General features: G+C 34.4%; 1 protein-coding gene across 1 annotated transcript; it reads left to right on the top strand.

Annotated features, from left to right (window-relative positions):
* The first annotated feature begins 1,335 nt into the window (after window positions 1-1,335).
* Window positions 1,336-5,619, top strand: LOC134259232 (uncharacterized). The gene has a single exon (XM_062741833.1). The coding sequence runs from the start codon at window positions 1,336-1,338 to the stop codon at window positions 5,617-5,619; it is 4,284 nt and encodes a 1,427-aa protein (XP_062597817.1).
* Window positions 5,620-17,511: the final 11,892 nt, after the last annotated feature.

Here is a 17,511-nt window from a genome sequence, read left to right as displayed (position 1 = left end):
GCTCCTGGGTATTAAATAAACTAAGCACATAGTTATGATGAGCAAGACTGCCTCTTCAAGATTTGTGAATTTTATGGCCCCAGAGTTAGGGGTTCTGGTGTTAGGGCGGGGCTTTAAAGATTATATAGTGAAAATGCATTATTTCTTTGAAAATCTTCTTCTCTGCTCCTTGGTATTAAATAAACTAACTAAGCACATAGTTATAATGTGCAAGAGTGCCTATTCCAGATTTGTGAATTTTATGGCCCCAGGGTCAGCGGTTCTGGTGTTAGAGGGGGGGGGGGGGGCTCTATAGATTACATAGTGAAAATGCATTATTTCGTTGAAAATCTTCTGCTCTGCTCCTGGGTATTAAATAAACTAACTAAGCACATAGTTATGGTGAGCAAAAGTACCTCGTCAAGATTTGTGAATTTTATGGCCCCCGCTTCAGGGGTTCTGGTGTTAGGGCGGGGCTCTATAGATTACATAGTGAAAATGCATTATTTCTTTGAAAATTTTCTGCTCTGCTCTGCTCCTGGGTATTAAATAAACTAACTAAGCACATAGTTATGATGAGCAAGAGTGCCTCTTCCAAAATTAAGAATTTTAAGGCCTCAGGAATAAGGGTTCTTGTGCTAGGGCGGGGCTCTATTGATTATATAGTAAAAATAAATTCTTTGAAAATATTTTCCTTTGCTTCTGGGTTTTATGCCAATTATCCAAGTATATATATATTTATGATGAAGAAAGGTGCTTCTATCAAAGTGGTTTTTTATGCCCCCAGGGTCAGAGAGGGGGGGGGGGGTACATAGTCTGAAAATAAATTAATGCTTTGAAATCTGCTCTTTTGTATTAATCAACCATTTTATGATAACATTTGCAGAATCTTGAAATATCTGGCCCATGGGTCAGTGGTTCCTTTAGGGTGAGGTGCACAACTGGGTAAAAAGTGGTAGTGCATTTTCTCTTTGTTACTCTGATCTGCCTATGGGTATTAAATAAATAGAGTAAGCATGCTAAGTTGATAATTATGATAAGCAAGGGTGCCTCTTTCAAAAATTGTAAGGAAAGATATGGAGCAAGTTCTGATGCTAAAGCATTAAAAAAGGACACAGTGAGGAAAAAGAGGTTAGCAAAACATACCAAATTAGAAAATGAGGAGGAAATCATCAGATTATTTAGAGAGAATGCAATGAAAGGCATTGATTACACATGTTGTTGTTGTCATCGGTTGCTGTTTGAAAACCAAGTACAGAAATGCAATCGTCAGTTGTATCAAAAGAACAAGCAGATCTGTGCATAAGTGAAAAGTATTATCATGAGTGTACAAACACCTGTCCAAAAGAATGCACTATGTCGACACTGTGGATCTGCTTTACATGCCATAGGAAGGTGGTTAGTGGAAATATTCCAGCTGAGGCAGCTGCAAATAAGATGGCTCTTGAAGATATTCCTAAAGAGTTAGAAAATTTAAACAGCTTAGAGCGACATTTGATTGCATTACATATACCTTTCATAAGAATTAAGGCACTTCCTCATGGTGGTCAAAGGAATGTACACGGCCCTGTTGTATGTGTACCCTCAGACATGCAAAAAACAGCAAATTTACCTTTAAAAGAAGGTGAGGATTTATTGTTGCGAGTGAAGCTTAAAAGAAAGTTGAGTTACAAAGGTTACATTGAATACCAGTTTGTTAACCCAAAACACATATTTGCTGCCTTGGATTACCTGAAGAGAAACAATCAGTGGTATGAAAATGTTAAAATAGATTCAAACTGGGATGCAGACAATGAAATTAAGGAAGGACATGTGAAAGATATTGACGAGGTGGCAATAGATGATACGGTAGATGAACATCAACACATTGCCATTGATACTTGCTTACAACCTGTGGATATTGCTCAGGAGGTTCTAGATCATTACTTTGATGATGTTTACAATATTGCTCCTGGTGAAGGGAAGAACCCAGTGAGAATGTTGCAGGAACCTGGAAATGAAGCTAAGTCTTTCCCATACCATTTTCCAAGTGGAAAGTTTTCCTGGAATGATGACAGAACAACAAGAATAACACTTTCAAGATATTTCAATAACAGATTAATGAATGCAGATGACAGGTTTGCAAAAGACAGCAATTATATTTTCTTCAGCCAATATATGTCGGAATTGAATCAAGTAATAGAGAAGACACAGATTTCTGTTCGAAAGTCCTTGACAAGTATTGGAAGTGAAAGGTCAGTAACGTCAAACATGATACAAGATCCAGAAATCCTTTCAAAATTATTGAGAAATGATGAAGCATTAAGGTTTATGCAGCCGATACGTGGAACACCATCATTTTGGTCAGCTGCCCAAAAAGACCTCTTTGCTATGCTACGTCAGCTAGGAATACCTACCTGGTTTTGTTCATTTTCTGCTGCTGAGCATAGATGGAATGATGCAGTTACAACTATCTTGCGACAAAAGAATGATGCTAGAGACCCAAAACTGTTAGATTGGTCTGAGAAGAATGAGGTATTGAGGAGTAATCCAGTTACAGTTGCTAGGGTGTTTGAGCACAGATTTCATGTTTTCCAGAGAGATGTTATTAGTTCTCCATCAGAACCCATAGGAAAAGTTGTAGATTTCTTCCAAAGAGTTGAATTCCAGCAAAGAGGATCACCTCATATGCATTGCTTGTACTGGATTGAAAATGCTCCTAAACTTAATGAACATGGAAAAGAAGAAGTATGCAAATTCATCGATAAATATGTATCTTGTGCATTGCCTTCTGAGAGCGTGGATCCTGAATTGCGAAACATTGTGTTGGCAGTACAACAGCATAGCAAGAAACATTCAAAATCTTGTCGAAAAAAAGGAACAGAATGTAGGTTCAACTTTCCTCGACCTCCATCTCAACGCACATTTATTAGTTCACCACATGATGATGATGAAACAACTAATGAAAAAGATGACACAAAAACCAGGAACTTCAAATCCATTTCGAAAGAAATTTTAATGCATGTTTGGAATGAAGTACAAAGTGAGTTGAATGAGTCAAAATCAACAGAGGAAATTTTCAGTGGTTTATCTTTGACTCAAGAGCAGTATGAAGAAGCATATAACATGCTGACAAAAAAGAGCTCCATTATTTTAGAAAGAAATCCAAGTGAGATATGGATTAATCAATACAACCCATGTCTTTTGAAATGCTGGGATGCTAATATGGATATACAATTTGTATTGGATCCATTTAGTTGCATTGTCTACATTATTTCATATATCTCAAAGTCAGAGAGAGAAATGGGGCTATTATTAAAGCAAACAAAAGTGGTGGCAGAAGAGGGAAATTTAAATGCACGCGAGACCTTGAAAAAAATAGGATCAGCATATCTGAATCACAGGGAAGTCAGTGCACAGGAAGCAGTGTATCGAGTTTGTAATTTGAAAATGAAAGAATGTTCCAGGAAGGTTGTGTTTATACCTGTGGGTGAGAACCCTACTCGTTTAAGTAAGCCACTTTCTGTTCTGAAAAATAGAAGTAAAAAGATAGACCAATGTGAGATTCAGAATGAAGATGACGACGATGATGATGAAGATACTTGGATGACAAATATAGTAGAAAGATATGAAAATCGACCAACCAAACCAGTTTTCCATGATATGTGCTTGGCCGAATTTTGTTCTGAATACAGAGTGTTGGCAAAGTCTCAAATCCCCAAAAATGAGAACGAAAATGTATTTGAGCTTCAGAATTCAAAGGGATACATTCAGAAACGAACAAGAACTATGCCTGCTGTTGTAAGATACCCAAGGTTTAGTGCCGAAAAAACACCTGAGAAATATTATCAGTCAAAGCTCCAACTTTTTTTACCACACTGGAACAAGGAACAACTTAAACCTCCTGGTTTTGACTTGTTTGAGGCATTTTATGAAAATGGCCATGTTAAAATAAAAGGAAGACCAAATGTGCAGTCAGTGAAATCACTTGTAGACATAAATCATGCAAAATTTGCTGATAATGAAGATGCAATAGCACAAGCTCAAGAGACATTTGAAAGCATTGGTGAACCTGAAGATGCATGGGCAAGTCTCTGTTCCGAGACAGAATTGATGCGACAAGAATGTTCTTCTAAGAAAAACAAGTTGTATGATGCACAAGAACATGTATTGGAAACAATTCCTGAAATGCAAAATGAAACAAATTTCTCTGATGTTTTGTACCAAATTCAGCAGAATAACATTGCAAGGGATGAGATATCACCAGTCCTACAAACACTAAATGAAATGCAGAAGGAAGTGTTTTACTATATACGTGACTGGTGTTTAAAGAAAATTGCAGAGGAAAATCCAGACCCATTACATATTTTTATCACGGGAGGAGCTGGTACAGGGAAAAGTCAACTCATCAAAGCTATTCATTATGAGGCAACACGACTGTTTTCTAGAACTTTGTCATCACCAGAAAGTTTAGCAGTACTTTTAACAGCCTTTACTGGAACGGCTGCCTTTAACATTGGAGGAAACACTATCCATCACTTGTTTTCTCTAACAAAGTATTTGCCCTTGCCATATGAACCATTGAAAGAACAGAAACTTAGTGAAATCCGAGTGCAATTGAGAGAATTACAGATTTTAGTGATAGATGAAGTATCAATGGTATACAAGAAACTTTTGTATTACATTCATGAAAGACTTGTGCAAATTAAGAAGTGCAAAGAACCATTTGGTGGCATAAGTGTAATTGCTGTTGGTGATTTTTATCAACTTCCTCCTGTTAAGCAACGGAAAAATGAAAGGCTCTACTTGGAAAATGGTTCATATCCTGTTGATTATTGGCGGGACTTTTTTAAGGTTGTTGAACTTAAAGAAATTATGAGGCAACGCAAGGATATGCCCTTTGCAACAGCTTTAAATTCTTTGCGAACTCGAGATGTAGATCAGCCATTAGATAGTGAAACACAGTGTATGATACATGATTGTATCAGAGATGGACCTGAAGATGTTCTTCATGTGTACCCGACAAACGACGAAGTAAACAGCTATAACCTTACAATGCTGAAAAAAAGTTGTGAAGATCTTGTAGAGATTGAAGCTCATGACTTCCAGAAAGACAAAACAACAGGAAAATTAGTCTTGAGAGAAAAACCTATCATACGTTCAAAAACAGATGGTCTGAGCAGCTCTTTGGTCTTAGCTGTGAAAGCAAGAGTCATGCTTACAAGAAACTGTAATGTTGAGGATGGATTGGTTAATGGTGTTATGGGATACATATCGCATTTTATGTTCAGGAGTAAAAATCTATCCAAAGAAATTGTGGGTGTAGGAGTGATTTTTGACAATCAAAATGTTGGGAAAAAGTGTGCAAAAAGAATGGAGAAAGGATCTGTTGTTATGATTGAGAGAGTTCAAGAAGAAATATTTGAAAAGAAATCAAAAACTATTGTTAGACACCAATTCCCTTTGCGATTGTCTTGGGCATGTACAGCTCATAAAGTTCAAGGAATGACAGCAGACAAAGTTGTGGTCAACTTAGATCGGACCTTCTCTCCAGGACAGGCATATGTTGCATTGACAAGAGTAACAAGTAAGGAAGGCTTATTCATTGAAACAGACAATGAACATGCATTACAGAAAAAAAATATGCAGATTCGGATGTGAAATCAGCTATATGTAAGATGCCCAGAGTAGCATTTCCGATTTTATTTACGATTCCCTCATTGAAATCTATCAGCATTATTCTTCACAACATTCAGAGTATGCATAGACATTTCTTAGACTTCTGCAATGACAAGCGATTTAAGGAGGCAGAACTGATTTGTTTGACAGAAACTTGGTTGAAATCTGGACAAAGTGTGGCCAGTCTTGACGTTGAAGGTTTTCGATTTCACCATGTACCTAGAGGAGAAGTATATGATGACAGCAGTTCTGAAATGCAGAAAATGCGACTCTCAAATGGTGGAGGAGTGGCATTATACGTCAAAGAAAATGAAAAGCACAGAATGGTTATTCCACTTCCAGAAAAAAACATTGAAGGAATTGCAGTGCAACTTATTCAGGAAGACATGGTTTTGGTAACTTTATATCGTCCATGTGCTTTAAGTGTGAGCAACTTTCTTGACAGTCTCCTAAGAGTAATAGCATATTGCAGGATACGCAACAAGCATATTATTTTTGTGGGAGATTTTAATGAGGATGCAAAATGTGGAGGTCCAATCCAAACATTTATGAGCGATCAAGGTTTCCAACAACTTGTCAAGTTCTGCACCACAGAAGGGATGACAATATTGGACCATGTTTATGTATCCAGCTTTATAAAAGCAGATGTGAGGAGGATGTCTACATATTACAGTTATCATGATGCTTTGATTGTGACCATATCACACGGCTGATAGATTACACAATACCATAACACAGATCTGATATAAAGCTTGCAAAAAAATACATTAAAGGTACCAGTGTGCCAAACTTCAAGAACTCAATTTTCTTGGAAATATTTCCATATATTAAAAAAAATTGTTTTGATCTTTTATTTTTCCTGAATGAAGGGCCTTGAATCCATCCTCTAATGAATTGTACAATCTAGCACTTTTAGTTTTATTTCTTTATTTGAAGCCTGTAAGTATCCTGTATATTTAGATAAAGCCTTAAAATTGTAAATTTAGGTAATAGCCTCCATTTTACATAAAACATTCTGAGAACAAGATGATTATAAACCAATTAGAACCTGAAGGTATTCAAATGCAGTACATATTTTCAATTTTAATTTAATTTGTACTGGCGTATTTGGAATTCAACAAAGGAAATTGTAAAACATTCATAAAAGATGTGTTTGTAAAACACTATGCACCTGGCGGCAACAAAGTTCAAAAAAGCTATTTTTAACCTGTAGGCCACAGTCAAGGTCACAAGGTAATTGACCATGCTGTCATTTCAGAATCAGAATCAGAAAATTTTATTTTGAGTCGAATAGTTTTAACAGAAACATAAGCTCTGTAGAGCTTTTGACCGACATTATATTAGTACTACATATCATAAATGACTATATACACATATAAAACAGTTAGGATTACACTGTCATGCATAACAACAAGCATATTTACACATACACACACAAGTATCATTTGTCAAAATTTGACAAAGGTCAAAAATAATAATGCAGTGCATCTTTCAAGTCTTTAAAGGATCTAAAGTTATGGTCTGGTCTTGTTTTTTCTTAATTTAACCTTGAATGAAGAAAGTGGTCAAGATCAAGTAATCTGATGTAGTGTATTTAGGCTTAATGTTGTCTTTACTTTTTTCCAATTTTAAAATCCCAAAGTCAAGAAAGGTCAGAAGCTATGACTTAGGATATATAATTTGATCAACGTCAAAAATTTTGATCACAAAGACTCTATATCTATGTGTCCTCTGCATGTTCCAAGTTTGAAGTCTAAATGTCACAGGGTTCTCAAATTATGGTCAAATCATGTTCTTCTCTATTTGACCTTGAAGAAAGAAAAGGATCAGGTCAAAGTCCTGATACACTACATCTTGAATATTTAATTTCTTCTTTCTATGTTACAAGTTGGAAGACCTAATATTAAAGGATACTGAAGCTATTGCCAAAACTTTATTTTACTGTAAAAGTTTGAACTTGACCTTATGAATAAATCAAGTTCAAAAATTTTAGTGGCATACACTCCGTCTTAAGATCATCTATGTGTCAAGTATGAAGTCTTTAGGTCAAAGGCCATTCAAGTCACTGCCTGAACAATTTTTGGATGAAGAAGAAGAAAATTGACAAAAACAATATGTCTACCTTCGGAAGAGGAGACATAAATATCATCTCAATGTCTGCAAACATTTAGAAAAAAGTGCAAAAAACCAAGTGGGACAGACTGACAGACAGTAGGAGAAAGAGGGACAGTCATACGGACATCGCATAGGAAACCTACAGTTCCCTCTGGTTTCATCGGTAGGGGACCAATAAATGTATGTAGGAAATCCAATGCTTTATGGGAAGCCTGGTTTGACAAGTTTTTAAAAACATGTGGGGAGGGGGCAAAATATGGAGGATTAAGTACCAGGTTTAGTGAAAGTGACCTTAATATTATCATGTTTTTTTTATATGAAACTAGAAATATAACCATAAGACATGGATGCCACACGTTGGGTATTTAGTAATGCAACATGGAAAATTGTATTTTAGTGTATATGACATTTTATGAAAATATGTTGAACAGTTTCTTTAAAATCAAATTCTATAGACAATATATAATGAAGTCATTTTATGATTCAGCAATATTTCAGCCATATTTCCAGATCCAATCGAAGATTAATTCTCACCAAATTATGTTTCAGTGCTGAAGATTTCAAAAATATGATATATTCTTTAAAAGAGAGCAAAATGTAAATTTCAGAAAAGTGAGGTCAAGGTCATAACATGCATATGGTCAAATATTTGATGCAGTTAAATAGCTCTTACTGAATAATCTTCATTTACCAGAATATTAAGTTTGATAAAATTATCTTAAATGATTAATTCAAAACCGAGGTAAACATTAATTCAAGAAAAGTGAGACCAAAGGAAAGGTCAAGGTCAATAATGTTTATGCAGATAATATTGAATTGCTTAATTCTTGAGCTAATTAAACATTAATTTAAAAAGTGAAGTTAAGGTCAAAGGAAAGGTCAAGGTAAAAAAATGCTCATGCTGTTAAACAGCTCTCGTCAATGGGTTTCATATCATATGGATCTTGATAAACTGATCTTGAAAGTTGAATGGTTTCTCTGAAACTGAGCTATACACGCAGAGCGCGACAGAAGGACAAAGGAACAAAGATGGTTGAAAAGAATTGTTAATGTACATACCATTTTTATGGTCAGTGATGTAATATATAAGTTATTTTTTAATTTGATTGTAAATGTTCATGAACTATTCTGGAGGTTTAACAGGAAATTTGACGTGAAGTTTAATTTTAGATTGTGTAATAAACAAATCATAATATTCCGGATTGCAGTGGTGTATTTTTATTGGAATTTATCATTATTTATTTCTTAAATATAATCTGTATTATATTTTTTGGATTAGCGGATCTAAATGTACATTCTCAAAGAGAAAAGAAACATTTTTAAGATATGAACCAATTATTCACCTTGATGACACATGCTCTGTACCATCAGCCCCTCTGAGAGGAATGAACGAGAACTCTGCAAGAAGGAGATTGGATCGATGAATCAAATGAGCCATTACTGCTGATTATAAAACTAATACGATGCTTATCCCCAACTGTTAAATTTGATTATGATTAAAAAAAAACAGAAGTTATAGTTACGTGTATCAGGAAGAAATATGGGCTGGTTCTGTAACTCATTTAAGGTATTCAATGTTCTGAGATCAAGAATTACTAAGTATTGATAAACTAAACTACAATAAAGAGATTTTAAACGTTTTTTAATAATCTTAAACTAGCTAAAAACATTGCTAGATAACGATAGAAGGGAAATGAAGAAAATTCACAAGGCTGCTAACATGTAAGAAGGCGACCATTTTGCACATTAAAAGTTTATGAAGAGTTATTTGCCCTTGATTAAAAGAAGAATTGTTTGGATTTCCCAAAATTTCTGCGGTAAATACTTCATTTCATGATTTAAAAAAGAGGGAGTTAATGCATATAATTGGCGTCGGAAGCAAATTGAAAGGGGGGGGGGGGGCTAAGGAAATGTCCAATTCCCAAACACAAGATCCTATTTCTTGGGGGTAGGGGGGTGGGGTTTAGGTTCGAACTTCAGTACAAATGTACCAAAAATGTCTTCCCAAACACCACCACCATTTTTAACCTATACTTCGAGGTGCCAGTGGAAAGTGTGTGTGTGTGGGGGGGGCTAAACCTACGCAGCAATGTTCAATGTCTATACTAGGTATATATTTGGTAAAAAGTGCTAAGCCCCCCCCCCTCCTCAACGGTACCGACGCCTATGCATATTTTCACCAAGAAGATGTGTTTTAAATTCAAATCACTTTTTACAATATCTTATAGAAACATGCGCTGTCCATAGACTTTAATGTAAAATTCAACGTAAAATTAATTGGACAATTATAAAAATTTTGCAAATTCCTTTAATGGAACATTTCTTTTTTGATAGCATCTTCAAAATGCTACCATATATATGATAAAAAATATCAGAACATTCATTTATTATGTACCGGAGTAACTTTTGTCCTGATATTCTTCACCTCAGATTTCTCCTCTTGTGGCCCAGCCCAACCATGATTTGGAGAATTCAAAATACTTAGTTTACATTACCTCAAGATGCTTCAACATAATTTTAAGCTTTTCTGGACAAGTGACTCTTGAGAAAAAGATTTTACCTATATTTCAATGTAAAAATTGAATACCATATTGTAACCCGCTCTACCGACGAGGTAATGATTTGTATGATTTAGAATCTAAACTACCCAAAGATGCTACAACGCAAGTTTTAGCTTTTCTGACCCAGTGGTCCTTATGAGAAAGATTTTAAATGACCCCATCCTATTTCTGTCTTTTCTCGATTATCTCCCCTTGTAAGGCTAGTCTCTTCATTTTAATAATATAAACTCTCCTTTACCCAACCATGCTTTGTACCAATATTGGTTAAAATTGCTCCATGCAGTGGTTTCCAGATGGACTGACAGACGGATAACGGCATCGTCTCAAGGGTGTGTTCCCCGAATGGCTACTCGAATTAAACAACAAGTAATTATCACACTCAATTAAGGGACCCTCTAAGGGGTACATGTACAGGTAGACTTACCTGTGTTTACCTGGATAAGCAATATTTTTATAAATCAGATATATTCATTCAATTATATTTTAATTCAGAGGGTTTTTCTATTTTCTGAAATATAGTGTTTCTATAAAGTTTTGTTTAATTTATTTTATTTATCTATCATTTTTAATTATCAAAACATTCTATTAAATAATCATAAAATCCAGATGAAGTTTATGAACTTCTTCACCCTATAGTTGCGTAGAAATATATGGAGATGGACTTAATAAATTGTAAATAAGTGTTATATGAAAGTGTAACAGTGTTATCTTGTATATAATGTGAAAATCAGTGCTGCTAATCAATAGAACTTCTAGATAATTTATAGTTTTTAATATGTTTTGTGCTTGTAAAATTATTTATTTAAAAAATATGTATACAAAATATTTATATAGTGCTCAAATTTAAAAAAAAATGAAATAAATTTCCATTTTATTTTGTTTTGTTTCAATTTTGGTAGATTATTAATACAATTAAGTCTACCTGTACCCCTTAGAGGGCCCCTTAATTGAGTGTGATAATTACTTGTTGTTTTATTCGAGTAGCCATTCGGGGAATAAACCGTCTCAAGCCACGGTCCGGATTCCACATAAAGCTCTCTCCTACCAGTCAGGCGTGGCTGCTTGACCACAAAAAGTGTCGTAATCTTATTTATTCACGTCTCTCCATTAATTGTGATGTCATGTTCAGTCAATGACAAGTTATGTTTCTATCGCAATTGAAATCACCAATTTACATCAGCAGTATACAAGAAATATTCGTGCACTGCGACTGGGTATTGTAAGGTCACATCAAAGTTCATTATCCGACTATGCTTTACTCGCATTGGTCAATATTTTTAATGAATTACGAAATATTCTCTTCTCATTCAACCACGGCCAGTATGAGAGAGGATTGTACATTTTGGCCGTAGTTTGTGATGGGATAACGGGTAATCAGAGAAACTTACTTGAGCTAACAAAGATACGAGAAATGAAACGTTTTATCATGAAGAATGCATTTAGATTATATTTCCATAGATCTCCGATAGTTGTTGCAGGGTGTTAATTAAGACAACAGAGAAGAGTACTTGTATTAAAGCGTGTCAAATTAAAGGATTCTTACAGTTTATATAAAGATTTATAGATACTGAGAAAACGACTTTGTGTCCTTCTTGGTCCCTAATATTAATGATCAACCCCTACCCTTTTGATTTCAAATGAAAGTTCTCATACATTTGAGTACTCCTTGTTCAATAGTTGTTCAAAGCTCCCTTCTTGTTTCCAACGTATACTGAAACGCAATAGAAATGGAACAAGCAGAAATCTACACATATTTTAATTTTTTATCGAATGATTTTCAAAAATTAATACAGTATGACTAAACTCACTTTCCAAAACATCAGATTTTATAAAAATATTAAATGATTATCTTTTATCTTCACAAAGTACCATATGACTGTTACCCCCCCCCCCCTTCCAGACATTCAATTAAAGCGTGCAAGACTGCCCTATACAACATTTGCAACTTAATTTCTACGATGCAGGTTCATCAATATATAAAGATCTGAGCGAAGGTAATATTCTTTCCCATTTTTAAGTGCATGTTTTTAAAGATGATTTTCTCTAATCTAGCACAGTGTAGAAACACTCGAACTTCCTCTCCACGGACTGTCATTAATGATATGATATGCAAGAGCCTGTTGAGGCGTAATATAGTGAATGTAGTTTTTGCATCAACGACTCTTCATCACCTTTATTTTGAGATTTTCCAGCTACATTTATGGAAATGCGTGTTTAAGTCATTTTCAGGAAACCTTTGCATTGCTATGGGAAACAAAGGAGAATTTATTTTTCGGAACATTGCTGCATTACTGATGATGAACAGTAACAAATCCTTTAGATTCCATAATATTACCAAATGTTGAGGTAAATTCTTCAAAAAACGATAGCAGTATATTAAAGAGTGAAATCTGTCAATTTCAAACAACTTCCGGTCTTTGTTGTTTACTTCCGGTATGTATAGATGTACTCAAATAACCTATTACTCCTCTCTGAGTGTAAAGGAATCATTCCTGATAATTTCGACGAAAAATGATCATTTTTTGGACATCTTCCGGTTTGGAAGAAATGACTTCCGGTGGAAATATTATGACTCGAAATACTCTACTTGCCTCGATAAGAAACATTTTCAGAAGAAGAAAACAATATTTTGCATATTTTTAAACTACTTCCATTGGAAAATGGACGTAACGGCAACAAAAACTTTATATGTATCTCAACTCTACGAGTCACAATCTATCATCCCTGAAACTTTCAAGACTCAATCTTTACTGTTTTTAAGAACACATTAAAGAGTGAAATTGATCAATTTCAAACAACTTCCGGTCTTAATATTCACTTCCGGTATGACCGGAAGTACTTAAAATGACCTATAACTCCTCTCTGAGTGTGAAGGAATCATCCCTGATAATTTTGACGAAAAATGTTCATTTTTTGGACAACTTCCGGTTTGGAAGGAATGACTTCCGGTGGACATAATTTTACTCGAGACACTCTATTTGACTTAATAAGAAACATTTAAAAAAGAAAAAAATAAAATTTTGCATATTTTTAAAATACTTCCGGTGGACAACGGACGTGACGGCAACAAAAATATTATACTCTTCTCAAATCTACGAATCATAATCTATCATCCCTGAAAGATTCAGGACTCAATCTTCAACGGTTTTTGGTAACACTCTCGGACAAAATGACACTTCAAAAATAGAAAATTGGCCGTATCTCGCGACCGGAAGTGACGACGGCAAAATAAAAAAAAACGCATAAAGTTCAAACAGTTTCCAATCATTGCTGAAAGTGAAAGCTGAAAGTGCTGAAAACTGTCGAGGCGTTCTCGAGAAATCGTCTGCACAAAATCGGTAAGAAAAAAAAGAATAATAACTAGAAACTCTTGTTGCTACAGCAACAAATAAGGTCTTCCGTTCTTCTCTATTTATCTGTAAGAAGGAGATTTTTCTATTTAAAAAAAAAACAAATAAAAAATAGACAAAATTAAAAAAAAAAAAAAAAAAAAAATTCCTAAATCTGAGCTCGATCCCAGAACCATTAGTATGAAAGTCGGACACGCTAACCACTGAGCCATCTAGTTCCACAACATTAAAGGTATTTTGTAAGCTTATTATTTTAAGGTTGAAGGAAATAGTTTCGTATTGAAAGAAATAGTTTCGTGGTAAAGTCCCGGTCAAATTTCTTTAAAATCTGAGATATTCCCTGTTTGATGTGATATTTGATGTAGAAAAATGATTAGAATAATTATGAGACACATTTGCAGTGAATCAGAGTGCTTGCTGAAAAAAAATGATGTGCAACATGTAGGTATTACTATGACACTTAGCATATACAGAGCTGTAAATGCGAAACTAATACACGTGGTCAGTTGCAGAAGAAATTAAGCTGAAAAGCCGTAAGCCTTAGAAGAAGGTGAATGACCCCATATCAATTGGTGAATTTTCTTTAGGGCATAGATTGAGTTACAGAATACTGGGAGTTTTACCCTGCTTGGAAAAACAAACCAAATTCTGGGTTGTCCTGGGTGCATTTTTGGTACATGTGCACTCTACTAGGCAGATTACATGTAATTTGTTGTCATAATTTGTGAGTCACGGGCATTTTCTCAACACTGCAACGTACAAAGCGAGATAACTGCAATCTATCTAACCTATCTGAATTGCGTAGAAATTCATTTGATAGGAAAAATTGTTTTTTCCCAGATTCCTTCAATGAATATTAATTGTAAATAAAATTGAAATAAATTCTACATATAAAAGAAATCAAGAATACTTGGTATTAAAATTTTGCATTAAAGCAGGAGAATCGAATGCTGTTGACAAAAACTGAAGAAATAGCCAATGCAAGTTTTAATTAATTTTTATGCTCATTAGCACCTAGATTTCAGACAGAAAAAAATGTAGTTTTTTCCGATACACATTAGAATTTCATTACATACTTCAGAGACTCACCGTTCCACCCTCAGGACACTTTCTTTGATATGTCTTCTACTGCAATCCTTAAATTTCATGTCGATATGTCGTGTCGTTTGAATTATACAAAATTTTTCTATGTTGGTATCGATTTCTTTCAAGAGAAAAAAGGGGGAGGGGGTATATTAGTATTTGTTAAAGTGAGAAATGTAAATATGTCCACGAACTCAAGCTTGATTGTGACCTTTAGGTGAATGGGGTTAAAAGGTCAAGGTCATTTATCGAAGTCAAAGGTCAAGGTCATAAAAAACCTTATAAAATTGAGTGTAATACTTGAAGCTGAATCAAGCTAAATATAATAAAGATTTTTCAACTCTTGAGTAAGGGTCAAGGTCAAATATCTCAGGTCAAGGTCATTTGGGGGAAAGACATATATAAGCAATTTTAATACTTTTCCAATGACCTTGACCTTTTGATCTTGACGTAGTTTTATTTCTTATAATCGGAAGTTGTTTTTTGTTTTCTTTTTGGTGGGGTTGTCATATTTCAAAACTACTGATTAGATGCAATAATGTAATGCAAAAAAAAAAATGGAAAAAAGTTGAAATTTTTGATTCTTTAAAATCACTTCTTGTGACGACCGGAAGTGACGTCGGAGGCATTTATCCCTATATCTGTTGCCCACTCTTCAAGGTTTATTATTTCTATAAGTTTATTGTCTTGATCTGTTACCATTGCAAAGATCTGGCTATGCTTACTACTCAGTTTGAGGACCGGAAATCACGTGACCGAATTCAATTTTTAAAAAGATATTTGTAGTTACTCGAGACATTTGCAATCTTAATAACGTGTCTAAAATCATTTCAAATACTCATTCTATAAAATATATTTATGGGATAGTGTGATACTCGATTTATAAAGTTTTTCTCTCATAACCGGAAGTTGCTGTTTTTGTTTCTTTTGGAACGGACATATATCGGAACAACAATTACGATGCAATAGTGTGATGCCAAGAAGTATTCCATAAAGAAAAGTTAAAATTTATTATTTCTTTGATCACTTCCTGTGACGATCTTATCCTAATTGTTTTTGCCTATTCATCACGATTAACCACTTTATTAAGTTTGGTGTCTTAATCTTTCACTGTTTACGAGATCTAGCTATGATAACTTCTCATTTTCAGGACAGGAAATCACGTGACCGGAAGTGAGTTTTGCAAAAATCCTCTACGTTAATGTAGATAGTTGCAGTCTGAATAACATATCCAAAAATCATTACAAATACTTTATAAATAAATGATATTTATTGGAAAGAAAAATACTGAAATTATGTAGTTTCCCTCTTATAACCGGAAGTTGTCTTTTTTGTTTCCGGTGGTACTGAATTATTTCAAAACTACAAATAGGATGCTTTAATGTGATGCTAAAACAGTTTCATGAAAAAAAGTTGAAAATTTCGATTTTTTGGATCACTTCCAGTGACGACCGGAAGTGACGGCAGACAATATTATCACAACTGATTTTGCTTACTCATCAAGATCTATCACTCTAGATAAGTTTGGTGTCTTAATCTTTTACCGTTTACGAGATCGAGCTATGATAACTTCTCATTTGAGGACCGGAAATCACGCGACCGGAAGTAAATTTTACAAAGATATTTGACGTTACTCTAGACATCAGCATTCTGAATAACATATCCAAAAATCATTTCAAATACATTACGTATGAAAAATATTTATGGGAGAGAAAAATACAGAAAATATGCAGTTTTTCTCTTATAACCGGAAGTTGTCGTTTTTGTTTCCGGTGGGACTGATATATTTCGAAACTACAAACAAGATGCTATAATGTGATGCAAAAAAATTTCAAAGAAGAAAAGTTGAAATTTTTGATTTCTTTGATCACTTCCTGTGACGACCGGAAGTGACGGCGGATGATGTTATCCCAATTGGTTTTGCCTACTTATCAAGATCTATTACTCATATAAGTTTGGTGTCTTAATCTCTTACCGTTTCTGAGATATGACTCGGACAAAACTTTTTTGAAAAAAGCGGAAATCGGACATAACTGACGACCGGAAGTGAATTTTGAAAAACTGAAAACTGCATTTGAGAGATATTTTAATTCTCTATTATCCCTGAAAATTTCATCTGAATCCATCCAGTCATCTCTGAGAAATCGTCAAAACAAAAAGGGAAAAAAATAATAATAATAATAAAAAGAAAAAACAGTAGAATCACTATAAGGTCTTCCGTCTGAAACGGAAGACCTTAATAATAATAGTGGAAAAGAAACAACAGAATCAGTAGAAGGTCTTCCGTTGGAGACGGAAGACCTTAACTAGATGCGTTCTTGTTGCTGGTGCAACAAGCAGGTCTTTCGACCGACTTCTCTTTTGCATTCTATGCTGCGTCATCCCATGAAATAGATTTCATAATGTATTTTTTCGTTTACGTTGAGTTACAGTAGTTTCTCAACACAGATCGTGATTGTTCCAATTATTTCACAAAATATCTCCAAATATAGCTCTTAAAAATCGGCAAAATCTTCCACACATGTTATAAAAGAGTGAAAAGTAATTTGTTACTGAAAAAAGACAAAAACAAAGAAAGAATTTGGGGAACGCCCCGAGCGGGATTCGAACCCCCGACAGTAAGACAAAGTTTGGTTCGGTTATATCTTTGCAATAAACGGACGCATGAAAAAAAATGAAAACATATATAGACATCTTTGAAGACGCTTTATAAACCCTGTATATCCGAAAGAAAAATATTGAAAAACAAAAAAGTTGAAAAATTA

The sequence above is a fragment of the Saccostrea cucullata genome, unplaced genomic scaffold (genome assembly GCF_032062105.1).
Source record: "Saccostrea cucullata isolate Sc308-1 unplaced genomic scaffold, CSIRO_AGI_Scuc_v1 ctg2613, whole genome shotgun sequence".
NCBI lineage: Eukaryota > Metazoa > Mollusca > Bivalvia > Ostreida > Ostreidae > Saccostrea > Saccostrea cuccullata.
This window is presented reverse-complemented; position numbering and strand designations above follow the sequence as displayed.

What these genes read in the sequence shown, in the direction of transcription:
- LOC134259232 (XM_062741833.1), top strand. Translation starts at nt 1,336, where the DNA reads ATGTCGACACTGTGGATCTGCTTTACATGCCATAGGAAGGTGGTTAGT.